This window comes from Prenolepis imparis, unplaced genomic scaffold (genome assembly GCF_030444845.1).
Source record: "Prenolepis imparis isolate NDT839.2.m4 unplaced genomic scaffold, iyPreImpa1.0 SCAF_11, whole genome shotgun sequence".
NCBI lineage: Eukaryota > Metazoa > Arthropoda > Insecta > Hymenoptera > Formicidae > Prenolepis > Prenolepis imparis.
The window spans coordinates 7559267-7577201 of record NW_028141169.1 but is presented as its reverse complement, the minus strand read 5'-3'; the positions used below and the strand labels follow the sequence as shown (position 1 = coordinate 7577201).

General features: G+C 34.8%; 1 protein-coding gene across 26 annotated transcripts in view; it reads right to left on the bottom strand.

The window, feature by feature from the left end:
* Tm1 (tropomyosin 1) overlaps positions 1–17935 on the bottom strand; it is a 40123-nt gene that overhangs the window by 21283 nt on the left and 905 nt on the right. For 10 of the 26 annotated variants that reach the window (XM_083050588.1, XM_083050590.1, XM_083050593.1 and 7 more), the window contains exons 2-3: positions 14328–14482; positions 14069–14194 (exon numbers count right to left, since the gene is read on the bottom strand). In XM_083050588.1, coding sequence (XP_082906714.1) covers positions 14069–14194; positions 14328–14441 — 240 coding nt within the window. In that variant the 5' untranslated portion in view covers positions 14442–14482. Of the gene's footprint in view, positions 1–3537; positions 4250–12235; positions 13358–14068; positions 14195–14327; positions 14483–17935 lie in introns of those variants that run through there. The other 16 variants (XM_083050576.1, XM_083050577.1, XM_083050583.1 and 13 more) reach the window with 15 other exon arrangements.

Below are 17935 nucleotides of genomic sequence, written 5' to 3'. Positions count from 1 at the left end.
ATATTGATTCAAGCAGAACATCATATGTGATAAATATTATTAAAAAATGTGAAATGTGTCTATTTTAAAAATCATAATTTTATTTAAATTAATTTAAAAAGTGTTTTGGAATAAATTATTAACTCAAAGCTTAAGAAAGTGTGTGACACATCGGTTTTATAAACATGAGAATCAGAGTCTATTTTCATGACTCACATTTTACTGTAGATCGCTGAATTTGCATATAACTGTGTATCATGGTACCATCTATCTAGACTTTTAATCGTTCAATTGTAATTCTAGGAAATATTTTATTATAATTTCAAGAAATCTGTTTCTCGTCGGCATATTAAATAATATTTAAATATTTAGTACGAAAAAAAAAACTTTCTTGCTTTTAATTATAAATTATCAGCTTTAAAGTGTTATCAATCAGTAAAATACCTCAAAATTTTGACTTAAATTTTTTTTGCACATGCACATTTTTCAATTATCAAAAATTCTGAAAATATTGCAAAAAGCGTAATCTCTAAACGTACTTTTATGTAATTACTTCGCGCAATATGTTATTTTCACCTTTCGCAATATCGACTCGATGCAATATCGCATCTGCATTTGCTGTTAAGGGTTTTACGAATCAACCATAACTTTGACATTTGACGGCCGTTCGCGCAGTTCGACGAGCATATAACATCGCTACTTGTCAATGAAAAAGATGCGAGAAACAGCCAAGATTGCGATGTAAATTCGTTAAATGGAGGCTGATGAACGCTCACCGGGAGGCTTCGGCTTGCCTCACTTGTGCACACTCTGCCACGTAGCCGTGTGCTTTACGCATGTTGGCGTACCCGTGAACGAGCAAAGTGACTTAATATGCGGTAACTTCCAAGCCCTTCCCCATAATGATCTCATTTTCTCGTCGCGAAAAATTCTCAACGTGTGAGGGGCGGATTATATAGGTGATATATAATCATTGTAACTATATTGCAAAATATTATGCTTAACATTGGATTGAAAATTTTGTATTTTCATATAAAATTGTTGGATGTAATTTTGCTGTATACACAATCATTGATTGTCAAGAAAGTAATCATTTTTATCAATTTTTTTCAAGTAATGATAATCCAATAAAAATATTTTTTTGTATGCAACTTATCGAGTAAAAAAAATTAATGAAAAGATATTTTCACATATATGAGTCCAGCATTCATGTTTGTGTAAAAAAGATATGACGTATAAAAAGCGTTCTGAAACGGTAAACTGTACAATAGGTAATTGTCCAAATATGGTAAACGAGTATAACGAATTAGTGCGTAGAGAAAATTATATAAAGAAGAATCTTAAATCGAGTTAGTGCAATTTTACACTATATAATAGATAATTTTATAATTTTTACAAACCACGTAATAAATACATACACGTGTGTGTATGTATCATTAAATTTATATATGGATATATCGAAAATGAAGAGGCTTTAGAAAAAATAAATATATTTCACAGAAAGTATATTACTATAATTTTTTGTGAAAAATATATGTACATACACTGAAAAATAAAGTTGTTAACTTGACTAAATCGTTCAACTAATTACTATTTTATTAATTGAACATATATAAGTATTTAAGTCAAAACACATTATGTTAGATTTAATATGTTTATTTAATTTAAATACTTCTATATGTTCAATTAACAAAATAGTAATTAGTTGAACGATTTAATCAAGTTTCAACAACTTTTCTTTCTCAGTGTATAAATATTTTTTTACACAAAAAATATAGTAATATACTTTGTGTAGAGACTCTAAACGCTATACTATAGTTGTTCACGCGATTAATTAATATTTAAATTACAACATATGGAGTTTCACAGCAGAAAGAGCTATGGACCGCACATTCGCCTCGTTCACATTTATTCAAAACGTCAGAGGTTTAACGTGAATGTGTGTAATAGAATCTGCAGTTTAACGATCAAACTATTCTATTAACGTATTCATAATCTCGCAAATAGAATTCATTAGAGATATGTTCAAAGTTTCATTGAAATATCTCGCAACTTTGTTTACGAGCTGATATCATCAGCGCTTATCTGTATTATCGCGTAATTTTCCTTCGTATACTATTGTCAATTCATGCAATAATTAATAATATATGTAAAAATGAAAAGTTTCAGAAATAAATTATATTATTTAGGTTTAATATAATATATCATTAACATATAGAAGACACTTTTGATATTTCGCCAGCAAAAAAAAACATTCCATCGTCGAATATCATTCAATCATTTGATATCACACTGATAACATGTTGATTTTGATAAACGAGGTGATATCAGATACCCCCTGTTAACAAGATCGAACCAATTCAATCACGATTAAATAAAAATTCTCATACATTCGATATATATTTCTTTAAATCTTATTGAATAAAAAATTTTCTAGACAATAAAAATTCTACAGAAAAAAATATTAATAAATTTTAACAGAATAAAATGTTGAATTTCTATTTAACTATAAACACTTAATCAGTGTAAATTAAGTTATTTATATACATTCTGTAATAAGCGAAAAAAAAAATAACTTTCCATTTTAATGAAACGATAATATCTCATTCATGAATAATTAACGATGACTTTAATTAGAGAGATATTTGTTATGATTGAAAGTATTTCATACAGATTTCATGAGAAAAAAATTAGCTTCATCTACCAAATAACTAATCTTGTTACAAAAATAACGAACGTCTAGACGAACCCTCGAGAAGGATTATTTATTCGCACGCGAATATCCCTTTGCTCGATTGGATCGACCACGATGGCTAACGAGAGCAACTCGACGAGAGCACTCGGTGATCGATCCAGGTCGCGCGTTCTGCGCGCAATCAGGCCCTCCTCGTGCCATAATATTTCGACTTGCAGAAAAAAAAAAAAACGCAGGATTCTCTTCGCGTTCGCTGCCGAAGGGCGCGCGCGTTGGCTTCCAAGCCGGTCCTTCCAAGTCGGCGTATCAAGAATGTCTCGAGCTCGAGTCCGGCGGGCGCTCTCGACTTCTTTTCTTCCCCCTTCCTCCTGCCCCTCGTTTCCCGCCCGCATTCGCCCTGCCTGACGACGACGTGCCTGACACTCGCGATCGATTCTATACTCGTCGCGGACGCCGGCTTTCGGCGTTTCGCACTTTGCTGGGATTCTTCGCGCGGTCGATGAACGAAAACTCGGGAGAATCGTAAGAGCGGAATAAGGGTTTTTATTTTGGAAAATATTTCCGGATTAAAAAGAAAAATGAAAATCTATCTTAAAACAATTTCTTGTCCCGAAAATTATTGCCTCTGTTATCTATCATTTAATCGGTGGCCTTCGTATCGCCGTGTCGATTATTGCCGAAGTTCACATTGATATCTCGTGAAGCCCCGAGATATTATCACGAGACAACGAGGCGGAGAGAAGGAAGAGGGAGGGGGGGAGAGAGAGAGACAGAAAGAAGGGAGCGCTGGAAGCTTCCCGAGGGTCGTTCGCGAGCAGGAAGAAGACACTACTGAAAGGAACATGATCTCTCGATTCACTCACTTCCTCGCGACGCATCACTTCCACCTGCAGCCGCCTCTGGTACTCCTCGCACTCGTCCTTGTACTTCTCCATTTCTTCCTTCGTCTGTCTCATCTTCTTCTTGAGCACATCGAGGAGAGTGCCCTGCACTTGCGCCGACATGCTGCCAAGTAGAGAGGATCCCGCGCGATGTAGCGTGTCACGTTAAAACCGCCGCGAATCTGACTTCGCGAGACGAAAAAAAAGGAGAAAGAGAGAGAACACCGCACACACACACACGTTCTAATACTCGAGACCGACGACGACGATGACGACACGGCGAGCCGGTCCTCCCGAATGGAACTTGATCGCTCGTTCCTACGCGAATTCGGCAGAAAAGAGGAATAATTATGCCCGGCGTGAGAAGATGGATATGTCGTGGATGTCGCGGATGTGACGAGACGACCGGGGCGCGTGCGATATAGACGGAAGGTTACGTAGGGACACCGGAGCTGTCGTGCACTGACGACGACCACTGACTGCTGATGCGGCCGCCGTTGTTGACTGGTGCGCAAGATGGCCGCCACCGGTCGAGACGCGCGTGCGCGTCGCGTCCTTTCGCGTGCGCCAAGTAGTCCCTCGGGCGGCCCTTAATAAGGGCGATTCGGAACGGTCGTATTTTTTTTTCTTTTCCCCTACCGAACGCGACTTTCGCGCACGACGACGTGATCTGTCAGCTGACGTCAGGTGACAGCGGCGTCGCGCGAGACGGAGCGTCGATACCCGCGCGCGACCGCGTCACAAATCGCGGGGCACACGCGCACACGCGTGCCCGAGTATCGCTACGCCGATCGACGTGTCGCCGCGCGCAAAGCCCCGGAAATACCGCGCCCGTCGCGAGCGCGCCCAGCCGTTCGAATTGTCGGGCCTGACAACAATTCGTACGTTGTTTCGAGCCATCCTCTCTCCCCTCTCGTTTCAATACCACTCTCTCTCGAAACAAACTGCTTATTTCGTGACTGACTTTTTTTTTTCAACGACCGAGAGGTGAGAGCAACCTTGCCGGTGGGATCGATAGTTGTGGAAAGTAATTGTGTTACGCGGTTTTTTTAAATGCAATCTCCGACACGTTGGTCATTGTCCTCAACTATCGTGGTATGTATTCTTTTATAATAATAATAATAAAGTACGTTATATAGATTTATTATACACTGAGAAAAAAAAGTTGTTGACTTGATTAAATCGTTCAACTAATTACTATTTTGTTAATTGAACATATAGAAGTATTTAAATTAAATACAATATATTAAATAAAGTGTTTTGACTTAAATACTTATATATGTTCAATTAACAAAATAATAATTGGTTGAATGATTTAGTCAAGTTAACAACTTTTTATTTTCTCACAATCAGTGTAGAATAATATATAATTATGCAAATAATATTACAATGTAAGATATTAGAAAGAATATTGATTTATAAAGATATCTAGATTTATAAAGATTCTGCTATTAATAATTGTAATAATAATTGCTTTTTCTTTTACTCAAGTATATTGTAATTAATTAATTATACTCTATTTAAAATTATGATAAAATTCTATGTAATTTCTTATGCAGAATTATTATTATTCATTATTTTTCACGATTTGCACGATATATTTTTCAAAAGAAATATTTTGAAATTTTGGAAAAGTAATTAACATAAAATTAAATTAAATTTTGAAATAACTTAATTAAAAATAATCTAGTTATAGTTATACTTTTACTTTAATCGGATTTATTTAAAGATTCGGTCGCAATGTCTCCTCTGATTAATCTGAGAAATGTGTCGCTTCATCCTTGAAAGAGAAAATTTTTTAAATATTTCCACTTCAAGTATTCGCGATGTATAAAGAGACAGTCTAATCAGATTGCATGGTCCAATATGTCGTGTCACTCGTATATCGTATAAGATATTGACACGTGTAACATTCTACACTGAATACCTTTTATATAAAGCGGCTCCCACGGTTATTATTTACGGATCTTTAGAAAATAACACGATAATTCCGTCCTTCTAGTAACACACAATTGCAGTTTATAGATTGCGTTGCGACCTCGTGTAAAAGCGTCTGATATATTCAACATGTGAGAGTTTGTGATGACATATGAATTATATTATTCCTTCACAAAGCATTATCAATACATGTTCATCGGTCAACATTATATTAATTTAATATATATTATGTATATGTTTATTCATAAATCGAATCTCATATAAGTAGTATGTATCTATGTGTATAATATAACTTCTTTACTATAGTTTAATATAATGGAAACGGAAGTGACCGAAGGCAAAAATTAATGTCAGGAAAGCTGCAATTAGATAATTTCCAAGATTATTTTTGTACGCTTGAATCGCGTATTACGAAACAGATTATAAATAGATGATAGACAACGCACAATTGCATTAAAGGCTACTCAATTTATCTAAAAAGTATTTTACTTTTTAGATAAATTTGAGTAGCTTTTAGAATTTACCCTGAAAATCATGGTAATCGTGGGACATTATGACATGAAAAAAATTTTATGAGAATTTTTCTGATTAATATTTATCACAATAAAAAATAATAATATCTATCACAATAAAATATAAAATGTCTAATTAATTTTACTAAACCTATAGTAAAATTAATCAAACATATATTTTATGTTTTATTGTGATAGATATTATTATTTCTTTATTGTGATAAATATTAATTAGAGAATTTCTCATCAAATTCTTTCCATACCATATTGTCCCACGATTACCACGATTTTCAGGATATATTCTAATAGAAAATTCTTTCTGTTAGAATTTAAAGTGGATAGTTTACGTTTACGATTGATTTTCTGTTAATTAATTTTTCTTAATATTCATGTAAGAACTAATTCGAATTATCATTATTATTTTTGAATGCTAAAATTAGGTCTGGGAAAAATAAATACTTAATTATTAAAAGTATTAAAATAAAAAAAAATCAAATAAATTTAAAGAATGTACACTAATTTTAAAAAATGATCAAAATATAAGTAAGTCACGAAGCATATATTGCAAAAATCTTTGTATCTCGAACAAAATATATATGTCTTTAATTTAATTTAATATTAATTCTAATTTACGTGATGCACTCGACGCTACTGTTACGACATATCTCATATGTTTTGATTAGACTTAATAAAATGCAAATCTCGCGTCATTGTAGAAATGGACGATAAGCATTGCTGATGTCCATACGTATTATACATTGAAGTGGAATAGTACAAGGATAAACTATAGGTTTCCAGTTGCAACTTTTATCATTGCATTTGTTATAATTGCGTGTTTCCACAATATGCGCTATCTCACAATACAATGAATAACGCACATTATATTGAAACCATATTCTGCCGTTCTACTTCTGCGTAACTGCGTATGAAGCTTACAGTTTATGATGTACCGTTGGTCTATACTATATATAATTAAAGTCACGACATGCACGATCATAATTAATATCTGTTATCGCGGATTATGTTTTTGATAAATTCTCGATTATATATTTCGCATAATTCAAATTAATCTCATTTCAATTTTTAATTTCATATAATTCTCACAATATGTTACATGATTTGTGATAAAAAAAATAAGTCTCTTTAAAAATTTTTTTTTAATTTCTATATATGTAATTATAATATATATATAATAATTATCTTTCTGCACAAAGTTGTTTTTCTTGCAGATTTTCAGTTGTTAATTTCATGCTAAATAATTCCGAACATTACCACACGTTAATTTCATATAATGCTTCATAATTAATGGATATTATTACTTCTATACGATAATTATTTCGTTTTAACCCATTTCATTGTTTATGTAACATTTTTTTATTATTATTTTGCGAAGATATTCGCGAGAAATCAAATTAATGCAATTGATCTGTGATATCACTTTTTACACAAAATATTTTGTAAACAAATATTTTATTCGACATTGCGTTAATTCCGTAATGTGCAAAACTTCAACAAGAAATATTCACATCTGTTTCTTTGGTATTCGACTTGGCATTGATCCAATCATGTTGTGTGCAAGAAATTACAATCTGTTCTTTCCAGTTGCTAATTTCCCCTCCACCTTCTTTTAACTTACAAAGCAAAAAATGTATAAAGATGCAGTTGAAAAGAACAAAGCTATACAATAATTTTAAAGCTATACAAAACATTGCATGATCACGAATGTCATCTTTGGCTTTCACCTGGCAAAGAAAGAATGTCCATTTGTCGTAAACCGTGCATATCGATCGTAGATGGTAGCGTGTCGAAACAGCGAGAAATCGCGGATTGCAACGGGCAAACATCGACTGATAAGAGAACGGAGGGGAATAGCAATGAGAAAGAGTTGCAAAGGTCACCGCGCGACAAAGTAAAATTAAATTAGCGCGCGTTCCAAATTCTTTGAGGGTATTTTGCAGGGATAAACAGGTGTTTTCGATTCATGCTAATGCATCTTTGATCACTGATATTTTTTTCCTTTAATGCGATATTCTAAAATACGATTCCTCGAACTATGGACCACGTCAGAGAGATTCTTTGAAAGATATACGAGGGAAGTTTCAAAAATAGAGTATACTAACATTGCCACATGGTCGCGCAGCCTTAACAGACTCACGTCCAAGTAGCCAATCTTAAACGTTTCATTGTTACTGTATATTTTGAGTTATTGTATATTTTATTATTGTACACAGAGAGAATTTTCTCTTAGAATTTATCCTGAAAATCATGGTAATCGTGGGACAATATGGTATGGAAAGAATTTTATGAGAATTTCTCTAATTAATATTTATCACAATAAAAAAATAATATCTATCACAATAAAATATAAAATATATTTAATTAATTTTACTAAATTTTACTAAACTATAGTAAATTAATCAAACATTTTTTATATTTTATTGTGATAGATATTATTATTTTTCATTGTCAAATATTAATCAGAAAAAATTTTCATAAAATTCTTTCCATATCATATTGTCCGACAATTATCGAGATGATTTTCAGAGTAAAAAGAGAAAATTCTCTGTATATATTTCATTTTCAAAAATGCTTATTGACTAGCCAAGGATCTGTATGCAGTAAATCGATTATGTTGATTGTTGCATACCAAACTCTATGAAAATTCCGAGAAGATATTTGGTTGAAACGTGTCGAAATTTTTGCTCGGAGTATCGAACTTTTATGATTATATAGTAACTTCTCATGCTGTTGAAAAAATACGTAAAGCTATGCTACTAAAAATATATGTTTACTGAGAAATTCTAAGATAATAGGGTCAAAATACAAAAAGATTTCTCTTTGTTTGAATAGTTTTTTGTTTAAAGAATATTGTATAAGAAAATTTTCAATTTTCCAAACAGGTAGAAATCTAAGGGATACAACGGGATACAACGTCAAAATTGTGTATCTGAGAATTTCCTAATTTATTTTCTAAATAGCTGCACGTGTTTTTTTTTCAATAGCATGAAGAATTGCATTGTCATGAAGTTCGACGCCCTTAAAAATATTTTGTCAATTATGAAGATGTAAAAAATGATGAGAAATTGACTCACAAAAACTTGAACACAAATTTCAATACAGAAAATATAAGTAGAGAATATATAGAATATATAGATATATGTATAGAATATATACCTATCTGTAATTAGAAAATAAATAGAATAGGTTTTTGCATTTTTTTTTTATAGAATCCGAATAAAACGTAGTTAGCATTCAAGAATATATATATTCACTTCTCAGAAAATAAAATATAATCTTGATATTTCACACAAAAAAATAATGATTTTAGTAGCCAATCATTTTAATTAATTAAAAAAGAAAACTAAGTAGAGAAATACTGGAAAATTTTTGCTCGTGAAATGCGAGATAGAATCGTCGTATGTTCGAGATTCTTGAGATCGCGTAGGCGTTTTGCATTAGAGCTGATATTTGAACGGTGCGTTTTCAAGGCGCGTATAACGTGCCGGATTTATTCACAGATATAGACTCTCTGAGAGAGCTTACGCAATCCGATCTCGTGGTCCCGAATAAAAGTCTCGCTGGATCACATCCGTATTTTTAGAATGTTGACGAATTGCGTGTTAGATTGTGCAGACGTGCCGAATTTTGTATGTAAAAGGGCGGGGCCCTAAAGGAAAAAAAAAAAAAACGACGGAAGCATCGTCGAGAGGAACATCCCGTAGGGGATTCGTGATCCTCATTATACGATGACGACGATCAGTAAGAAGCGTCAATCATCGTCAAAACTTTATTTAACTGGATATTGGCAAGAGAATAAAGACAAATTATTAGAACAAATTTCATTCTCGCGATAAAAATAAAGAGCTCGTTAATGAACTTTAATGTCTTAACGTTTTAAGATTTTCAAATCAAGAAGCAGAATATCTCTCGATTAAGAAATCTATAATAAAAATAACGAGATCTTTTTTATCTTCTCTCTTTACTGTTATTTTATTTTATTTTTTTTTCTTGAAACTGGTTTTGTGCGCTATAAGTGAGATTAGTGTCACGATCCCGGATGGCATCGAAGCATCATATAATACCCTTCAATATCCTATGATTCGATGTACCATAAATGCAGTATATTCCATTATACGCGGTTGATATGCTTTAACGTGATGCAGATATTGACGCAAACGAGAGATATTTTTGCTTTGGCTTTTTTTTCAATTCCAGTTATTATTAGGTACTTTACATTCTTCTAAAATCAAAGATAGATAATCTATTAATTTTTGTATCTCTCTTCTACGATTAGATAACAATTGATAAAATTCGATAAAGAGCTCCTAATGTCAATTTTACGAAAAGAAATGCATTTTTCCGAAAATGGATGCATGATAATTTGCTTTAATCAATTATTCACGTACATGTGTCATATATATTTTTTGATAGTAGTTATATCTTTAATAAATCTAAAAAATAAATTAATCTTTAATAAATGATTTTTCATAAATAATAATTAATAAAATATAGATTGCAGAGCGACATCACATACGAGCTTTGAATGCACAAAGAGAACTACGAAAACAATTGCAACGAGCAGATTGACATCCTGTTCAAATAAAAATTCATAACGTATGATGCTTTATACGATAATAAAGGAGCCAAATAAAACGTTTAGGCTTGAATTATAATTGACACAGCATGAGAGACTCTATACAACATGACGTGTCGATTTCTACTCCAAGAAGAAATGCAGAGAAAGCTGACCAAGATTTTTGAATTCGAAGTCAATATGCGATGCACTATCTAGTGAAAAGCAAAACTTAAAACTATTGATCAAGTTTCAATAAAATATACAACATATATGTATGAATCTCTCGAATGTCAAACTGATCAACAACACTTCTTGTAAATTTTTTAATTTCACTATCAGAGCGTTAATTATGTGAAATTTACAAAAAATAAAATTGATAAATTTGACTTTTGAAAGGCTCATATGACGTATTGACTTTGACTTGAAAAAGAAATTTCGCAAAAGTATTAAAAAACAAATGATCTGACAAATATTTTCGAGTTAGAGCAGACACAATGCATGATGTATTATTTAATTTACGACAGCTTTCTACTGGTGTATTGGGCACGAGAATCATGTGCAAGTAACCCATTGTCCCCGTTCAGTAACCCTAATAATAAATGCTACTCGTCGCCAAGAGGATCTCGCACTAACTAACGCATCGTTAATCTTTCTAGGAACTCTCTTGGCTGTCGCCCGATATGTTTTTTCTGATAGAATTTTAATTATTATTATTAATATTATCAATACACATGTGCATGAATCAGTCTGTATCTCTAGAATATTAACGGTAAGCGAGAGACACGATAATTATTGCGATTAATGATCTGAAATCAAATTAATATTTTATATACACTGTGCCATGATATCAATCGAATATATCGAAATAATAACTGAAAAATATTAAATGACAGAAAGTTAATTTTTGTAAGAAACTAAATTAATTTACAATTTAACAAACTCTAAATATTTTTTCCAGAATTAAAAGAAGTTTACATTATTACGTTTTTTAAACATTTTAATTATATTATTTGAAGAAGGGAGGATAATTTTTCTATATTTGAATATCCGCATATATGTATATTTATCTGTTACTCGAATTTTTGTATCGTGTTAAACAAAAATATTCCTGTTAGATTATAGTTATTTATTCTCACAATTTTTTTATTTTATCTCAAATATTTATCTCAGGTAAAATCCGAGATATTTAAATGTTTTACGTATTTGTAGATTATCTCTATTTTGAGATAATATAAATATATTTTTAAAATAATAGAAGTAGTAATTAATAATTTAACGGAGCAGCGAATGGATAATTGGATAATTTATGATATTATATTACGAGTGTTATATTTACTGCCTTTTCATCCATGTTTCATTAGTCTATTGTTGGATTAATCTCTTTAAAAAAAGATATGCTATCTCATAAATTTTTCAAACTTTCAAGGCTGAATTTCGAGAAAAATTTGTAAAAAGAGAGAAAAGAAAATGTTTTGAAGAATATATTTCGCTGAATCCGTTATCACACGGGACCCCGAGGACCTCTTGACCGGCGCTATCAAGGTCGCTATCAATCTCGCCACGTGACGACCTTGATCGCGCTTACCTATCTACCTACCGGGCGTATATATCGCCGGCACATTTGTCATTCATGGTCTTACGACGCGATACTGACCCGCTTCAGCTGATTGCCCATGATATTCTGCAGTTCATTCTTTATCAAACTGAACTTCATCATCGTGTCGCTGGAGAATATGGAGCAGCCGAAGGCGAGCCCGGGATAGTCGGCGCATCTCTTCCGTCTGCGGGCCTCCCTCTCGGCCTGGACCTCCGCTCGTTCGCTGGGGCAACGTAGCTTAGCCAGCTCCGCCAATTCCGGGTCCTCCTCGACGTTGGTCGACTCGTCGTCGGAGTTGCCGTCGCCGCGAGCCCTCGCGACCGCGTGCTCGGGCTCGGGCGAGCTGCTCTTACTCTCGGAAGCCTTTTCTTCATCGGGGACACGGGGGGATTTCTTATTCTTGCTCTCGTCGAGCGCGGGAACGTCCAGGCTACACTGCGCGAGCCTCTGTCGGACGTCGTCCTCTCTACGATCGTTCTCGTCGATCTGAGTCCTCGTGTCCTTCGTCTCGATCTCGTCGATCCTCGCTGGCCATCTCGTGTCAAGCGTGACACGCGACACGGGGGGACAGGGGGGCTCTGTCACCGCACTAAGACGGCAGTCTATCGTCTCGACCGTCACCCTGGCGAGTGACGTCTCGTCGTCGGTGGTGTCTTTGATGGTACCAGCAGGGCCACACTGCGCGGGTCCTCTGCTGGAGGCGTCGAGACGTCGTCGCGTGGTGTGTCGCGGATGATGCTGATGACCGCGACGTCTCGTTATCGTCGAGAGCGCCCGTTCCATGGTTACCGTCCAGCTGTTGTCGGGCTCTCGTTACACCTAACCCCTCCTCTTTCTGTCGCACACGTTGACGCAGTCAGCGCGATATGCACCGCTCTACTACCACTGCACCATGCGCTCCGCCATTTTGTCTGTCACTGATCGCGGCACACGTTTTTCCCCGCGGCATGCGCGACGAGACGAGACGTCGTACAATAGTAGTGTGCCGGTGTGATCGCGTCTCACCCACATACGCGCGATGCACGAGAAACGAAACGCGCCGAACCGCGCCGTCCACTGTAGGCGCACTGTGTTATCTGTCTCGCTCGCACACAACGAGTGAGAGCAGAATCCCCACCACGTGATCTTGCGACGCGGAGTAGGGAAAACCGAAGATTTCCGAGCGGACGACGCGGAAGTTACGAGCGGACTGTGATGTTTGTTCGTAGAGGACAAGGGACGCGCCGCTCTGAGGATTGCGCTTGCGCGAACACGGTGGCGCCACCGCTCGGCGCGCCATTGCATTAGAGGTTGTCGGTAATTTGGACCGCGACGCGGATGCTGCGTTCCCGCGCGATTCGGTCAAGAGGTCCCCTCTCCCGCCCTTCGGTTGCATGAGGTTTGTTAACGTTTAATTTCTATAAATTCAGATTTGTTTATTTTGTTTGTGTGGTTCTCTTATACGTTATCATTTCCGGGCTATTGTTCGATAAGAAAGTAGATTTAGCTACCCGCAATTTCAAAATGTCTTATTTTGCTTGAATCTTGGAAAGAGGTTATAACATTTCAAGCTCCTTTCGCGCGAATAAAAATATGAAACGCGAAAACCAAATATTTCTCTTTGCATTTTCCAAGATTTGTGATTCTTGGAATGTCCTCCGAATTTCGTATCAATAACGTTGAATAATAGTCTTATAGAGACAACTATAAAGTCTCGTGTACAGAAAAAATTTGCGAATATCTCGGAAAGTGAAGATCGTCCAGTGTGAAATGTACAAATATTTGATCTTCATGACTAATCACTAAACTAAAATAATTTGCATAACTTATTTCTCTCGCTTGAGAACAGAATAGATTGGGCGACAATGCCGAATATTTTTTTCGTATTATAACAATATTTGCTTGACTTACATTTTGCAGAGCCTTGTCTTTCTCCTCCAATTTTGCGTTGACCTGCATAAGAGCTTCCTGAGTTTGATCAAGCTCGTTCTCGATGGTCTGGATCTTCTTTTGGAGAGCACGAGCCTCTTCCTCAGCCTGTGTAAGTGAACATCATTTTACTATCTTTTGACAATGTTGAAATTAATTTAAAAATACATTTTTTAATTTTATGTACATTTATTTTGTATGATAAATAAAAAAGAATTATTTTCTTATTCAGTATTTGTACCTTTTCAGCTCGTGCATTCGCATCGCGAGCTTGCTGTTCGCAGAGCAACGCGCGATCCATCGCGTTGTCCTTCTCCAGCTTCATACCCTGCATCTTCTTCTTGATCGCGTCCATGGTGGTGTTTGTGTCTTCTCACTCGTCCACTAGAAGTAAATCTGCAGCATCGAATAGAAAAAAATACGATTAGAAATAAATCAAATGGATTCTGCGATGGAATTCGTACGTTTTTTCAGGTATTTATTTACATGCAGGTATTTATATGTTAAAATTTAAATATCATCTTCTGACGATTATTCTTTACACGATCGTAAAGAATTTATTTTAAAAAAATATATACTGCTAAACTAAAACATATCAATTCGAAAAATATGCATCTTACATCGATGAGAATTATTACATCATATAGATGAAAATTCTCAAGAGAGAGAGAGAGAGAGTTCGATATAACATTTAAATAATTTTTATGAACTTTGGTCGTTAGCGACTCAGAAAAAAATTGCCATCGATTGTACTATGGTAATTAGCTACAGGCATATAATTAACGTTGAGATTCTCTCCTTTTCATTATTCGTTTTGTATCTAATCGAATCTTAAGCCGTTTTGATGAGCAATTAACTATATGCTCCGTCTTTTTTTTTGCGGGCAATAATTTTCTTTATCCGAGAAGGAATGCGACCTGGTGCCTCTTCACAATATTAACCGCATATATCATGATTGTTCTCTTGCACGATCAGTCTCTTATCTTTATGATAGCATTTCAAGGATAAGAGGAAGGTACAGTCGAAAGGAAACGCGCGGAAATAAGAATCTCTTACGTCGATTGAAAAAATTTTGGGCGAATTCGCCATTCGGGTGTGTATAGGCGTATATAATTAGCGAGCAACCAGATATCCTATTTATAGAGTCTAGGGTTCTCGCTGAGGAAGGCCCGGGCCGGTGAAGGAAGACTCGCTTATATACGCGCGCGATATCAAACGTCCTCGCCCCGCTGTCTCCGTGATGTCACGTTGCTCAGGTATGCGGTTCCCGGTATGCAGGAACAAAAATCACGACTGCATCCGTAGTTTATACAGCCGTTCCTGAACGACGAGACGTTTTTTTATGACTCGACGAAGAGGACGAAGACGCGCCAGGGACGCACATTTACCTCCCTCGATGAAATCATTTTACGAGTAGCCACGAATAACCGGTGAAGAGATACCGTCTTGCGACGGTATCGTCACAGTATTTGAAATTCAGTGACGGGACAATTTATTGGGATACATCTAGTGCATAAAGGAGAAATGTCAAATGATCTGGCGAACATGGATAGTGATATGAAATGATATTTGAATAGAATTTTGATGTCAATGATGCTAATCGCTCGAAACATATGTTATAATAATTTTATTTTATCGTTTTGCTTGAAAGTTATTCCTATTATTATTGTCATTATTATTTTGCACAAATATTTGATCTTTATATAATATTTCTTATTGTTTTTTACGTTTCTAAAGAGCCATTATTGATTCTTGTATTTTGCTAGTAGTAGAAAAATATACGAATGATATAAATGAAATGAGCATTGAAAAATTGACATTTCATATCAAAATGCATGTTAAAATAGCCATCAAAGAACTATAGGAATCCTTTGCCTGCGCCACTGCAATTGCATAGTCAAACTGCATCTCTGCATCCTTGCCATGCGAGAGAATGCGCGCAGGATTCCAAGCTAGCTAGTAATCAGAGATGCTGGATAAGCAGGGGACGAAAGGGAAATGGAGTTCGTACATGTTCAAAGAAGCAGAAATACTAGCCGAAAGATTCTGCGAAGTTAAATGAGACATGCCACACCGCATAATAATCTTATATCGATTTTATAAATATTTATGCATGGTTGACAAAACAAGTGCGAGATGAGATCAAATCGTTGAGCTTATCGTCTCCTCTTGGGTTTCGGTGGAATATTTTACAAATAAAAGTTATCAGGAATTACTCTCATCTTTCATCGTAATAAACGAGTAATAATTAATGACGAGAGCATGGTAAAAAAATTGCTATAAATTAAAATTTAGATCGCGAGAAAGACCAGCGAAATTTGATTTGTCGAAACGCGTGTTTCTCTCATCCAAAAACTCGCGTATCGCGACCGAGGGTTATTTTTACATATCAAGAGCGAGAGGAGGGCAAGAAAATCGTAGCCGCCTGCTGTCGGCCAAGCCATTTCGGGTTACGCATAGCGAACATCGCTGGCTCCTAAACGCACCAACCGAGTGACTTAACTTAGCGGTATCCTGTTACGCACGAAAGAAAAATGATCGCGTGCGTGCCGAATCATCGGCTATTTTTTTATCGGACTGTAATATAGAATGTTTAATTATCCAATTGTAAAAGAGCTACGTAAAAGAAGAGGTAAAAATGTGCTGTTAAAACTTTTCAGATCTTTTAATACTATGTACCAGTTATCTCTTAATTTTTTTTTCCATAGAGAAGTTTCTTACTTATTATTAATGATATGATTTAAGATGATACGATTTATTTCGTTATTATTAATTTTAACTATTAAACTTAAACTATATAACTTTTTGCCAGATTGCATATAACAGAGAAATTTACGCTTTTACATTTATCTGAAAATTGTGACATAAAGGTCTTAAATATCTTCAGCGACATTTGCAGCATCGTTAATAAATATAACATAATTCTAAAATTATATGTAATTTGTAGTAACATGATACTGTTTCTTTTATTGTATAAGATAGCATGCAATTCATTAGTAATGCTAGCTTATTTTCTGGGTAAAACTTAGCTTGGCGATTTAATGAAATACGTTTAAAAAATTCGTGTTCGTACCACAAAGAAATGAGATTGGAACACTCTGAACAATACTGTCGCAGTCGTTATGCGAAAAGAAATTCTTATGAGTCACTGCATTCCGGTAGCGCCCCAACTTATGGCAACTCGTTATTATCGCGGTATATTTTTGCGGAATTCTTTTCCTCTCTTTTGCCAATTTTGTCGCGAATATAAAATTATAATGCCATTTAATTAAAATAAATCGTATATATATATATATAAATAGGAGATTTAAATTGATCGATCCTTTTTATAGATATTTAAATACTATAATGCAATAATAATTTATTGCAAATATGAATTGTACTTTTTAAGAAACTCTTTCAAATTTTTTATATTTATGTAAAATTTTATGTTTTGTTTATACATCTAATAATCGCTAATGATGATCTCATTCTATCGAGAATTCCAAAATAAGAATGAAGGTAATCCTGCTCAATGAAATAATTGAATTACTTCACTTTTTATTATCCATACAACACACGTCACTTATTGTTCAATCATGATTAACTCCTAAATGAGATGGTACGTAATCGTTTGCCTTCCTCGCCATATCTACGGATGTATAGTCAAGTTAAGCGATATCAACTTTGCAAATCCCATTGTCATAAAATGTTAAAGATCTTCTATTAAAAAATTTGCTTGAATTTTGTGCTACCAGAATATTTACATATGATTCTTTAAATCGCTCTAAATTTTTATACGTTATTTTTAGTTATAAAATAAATCAAATCTCTATAATTTACAAAATTTTAACCAGAGATTTATAATAT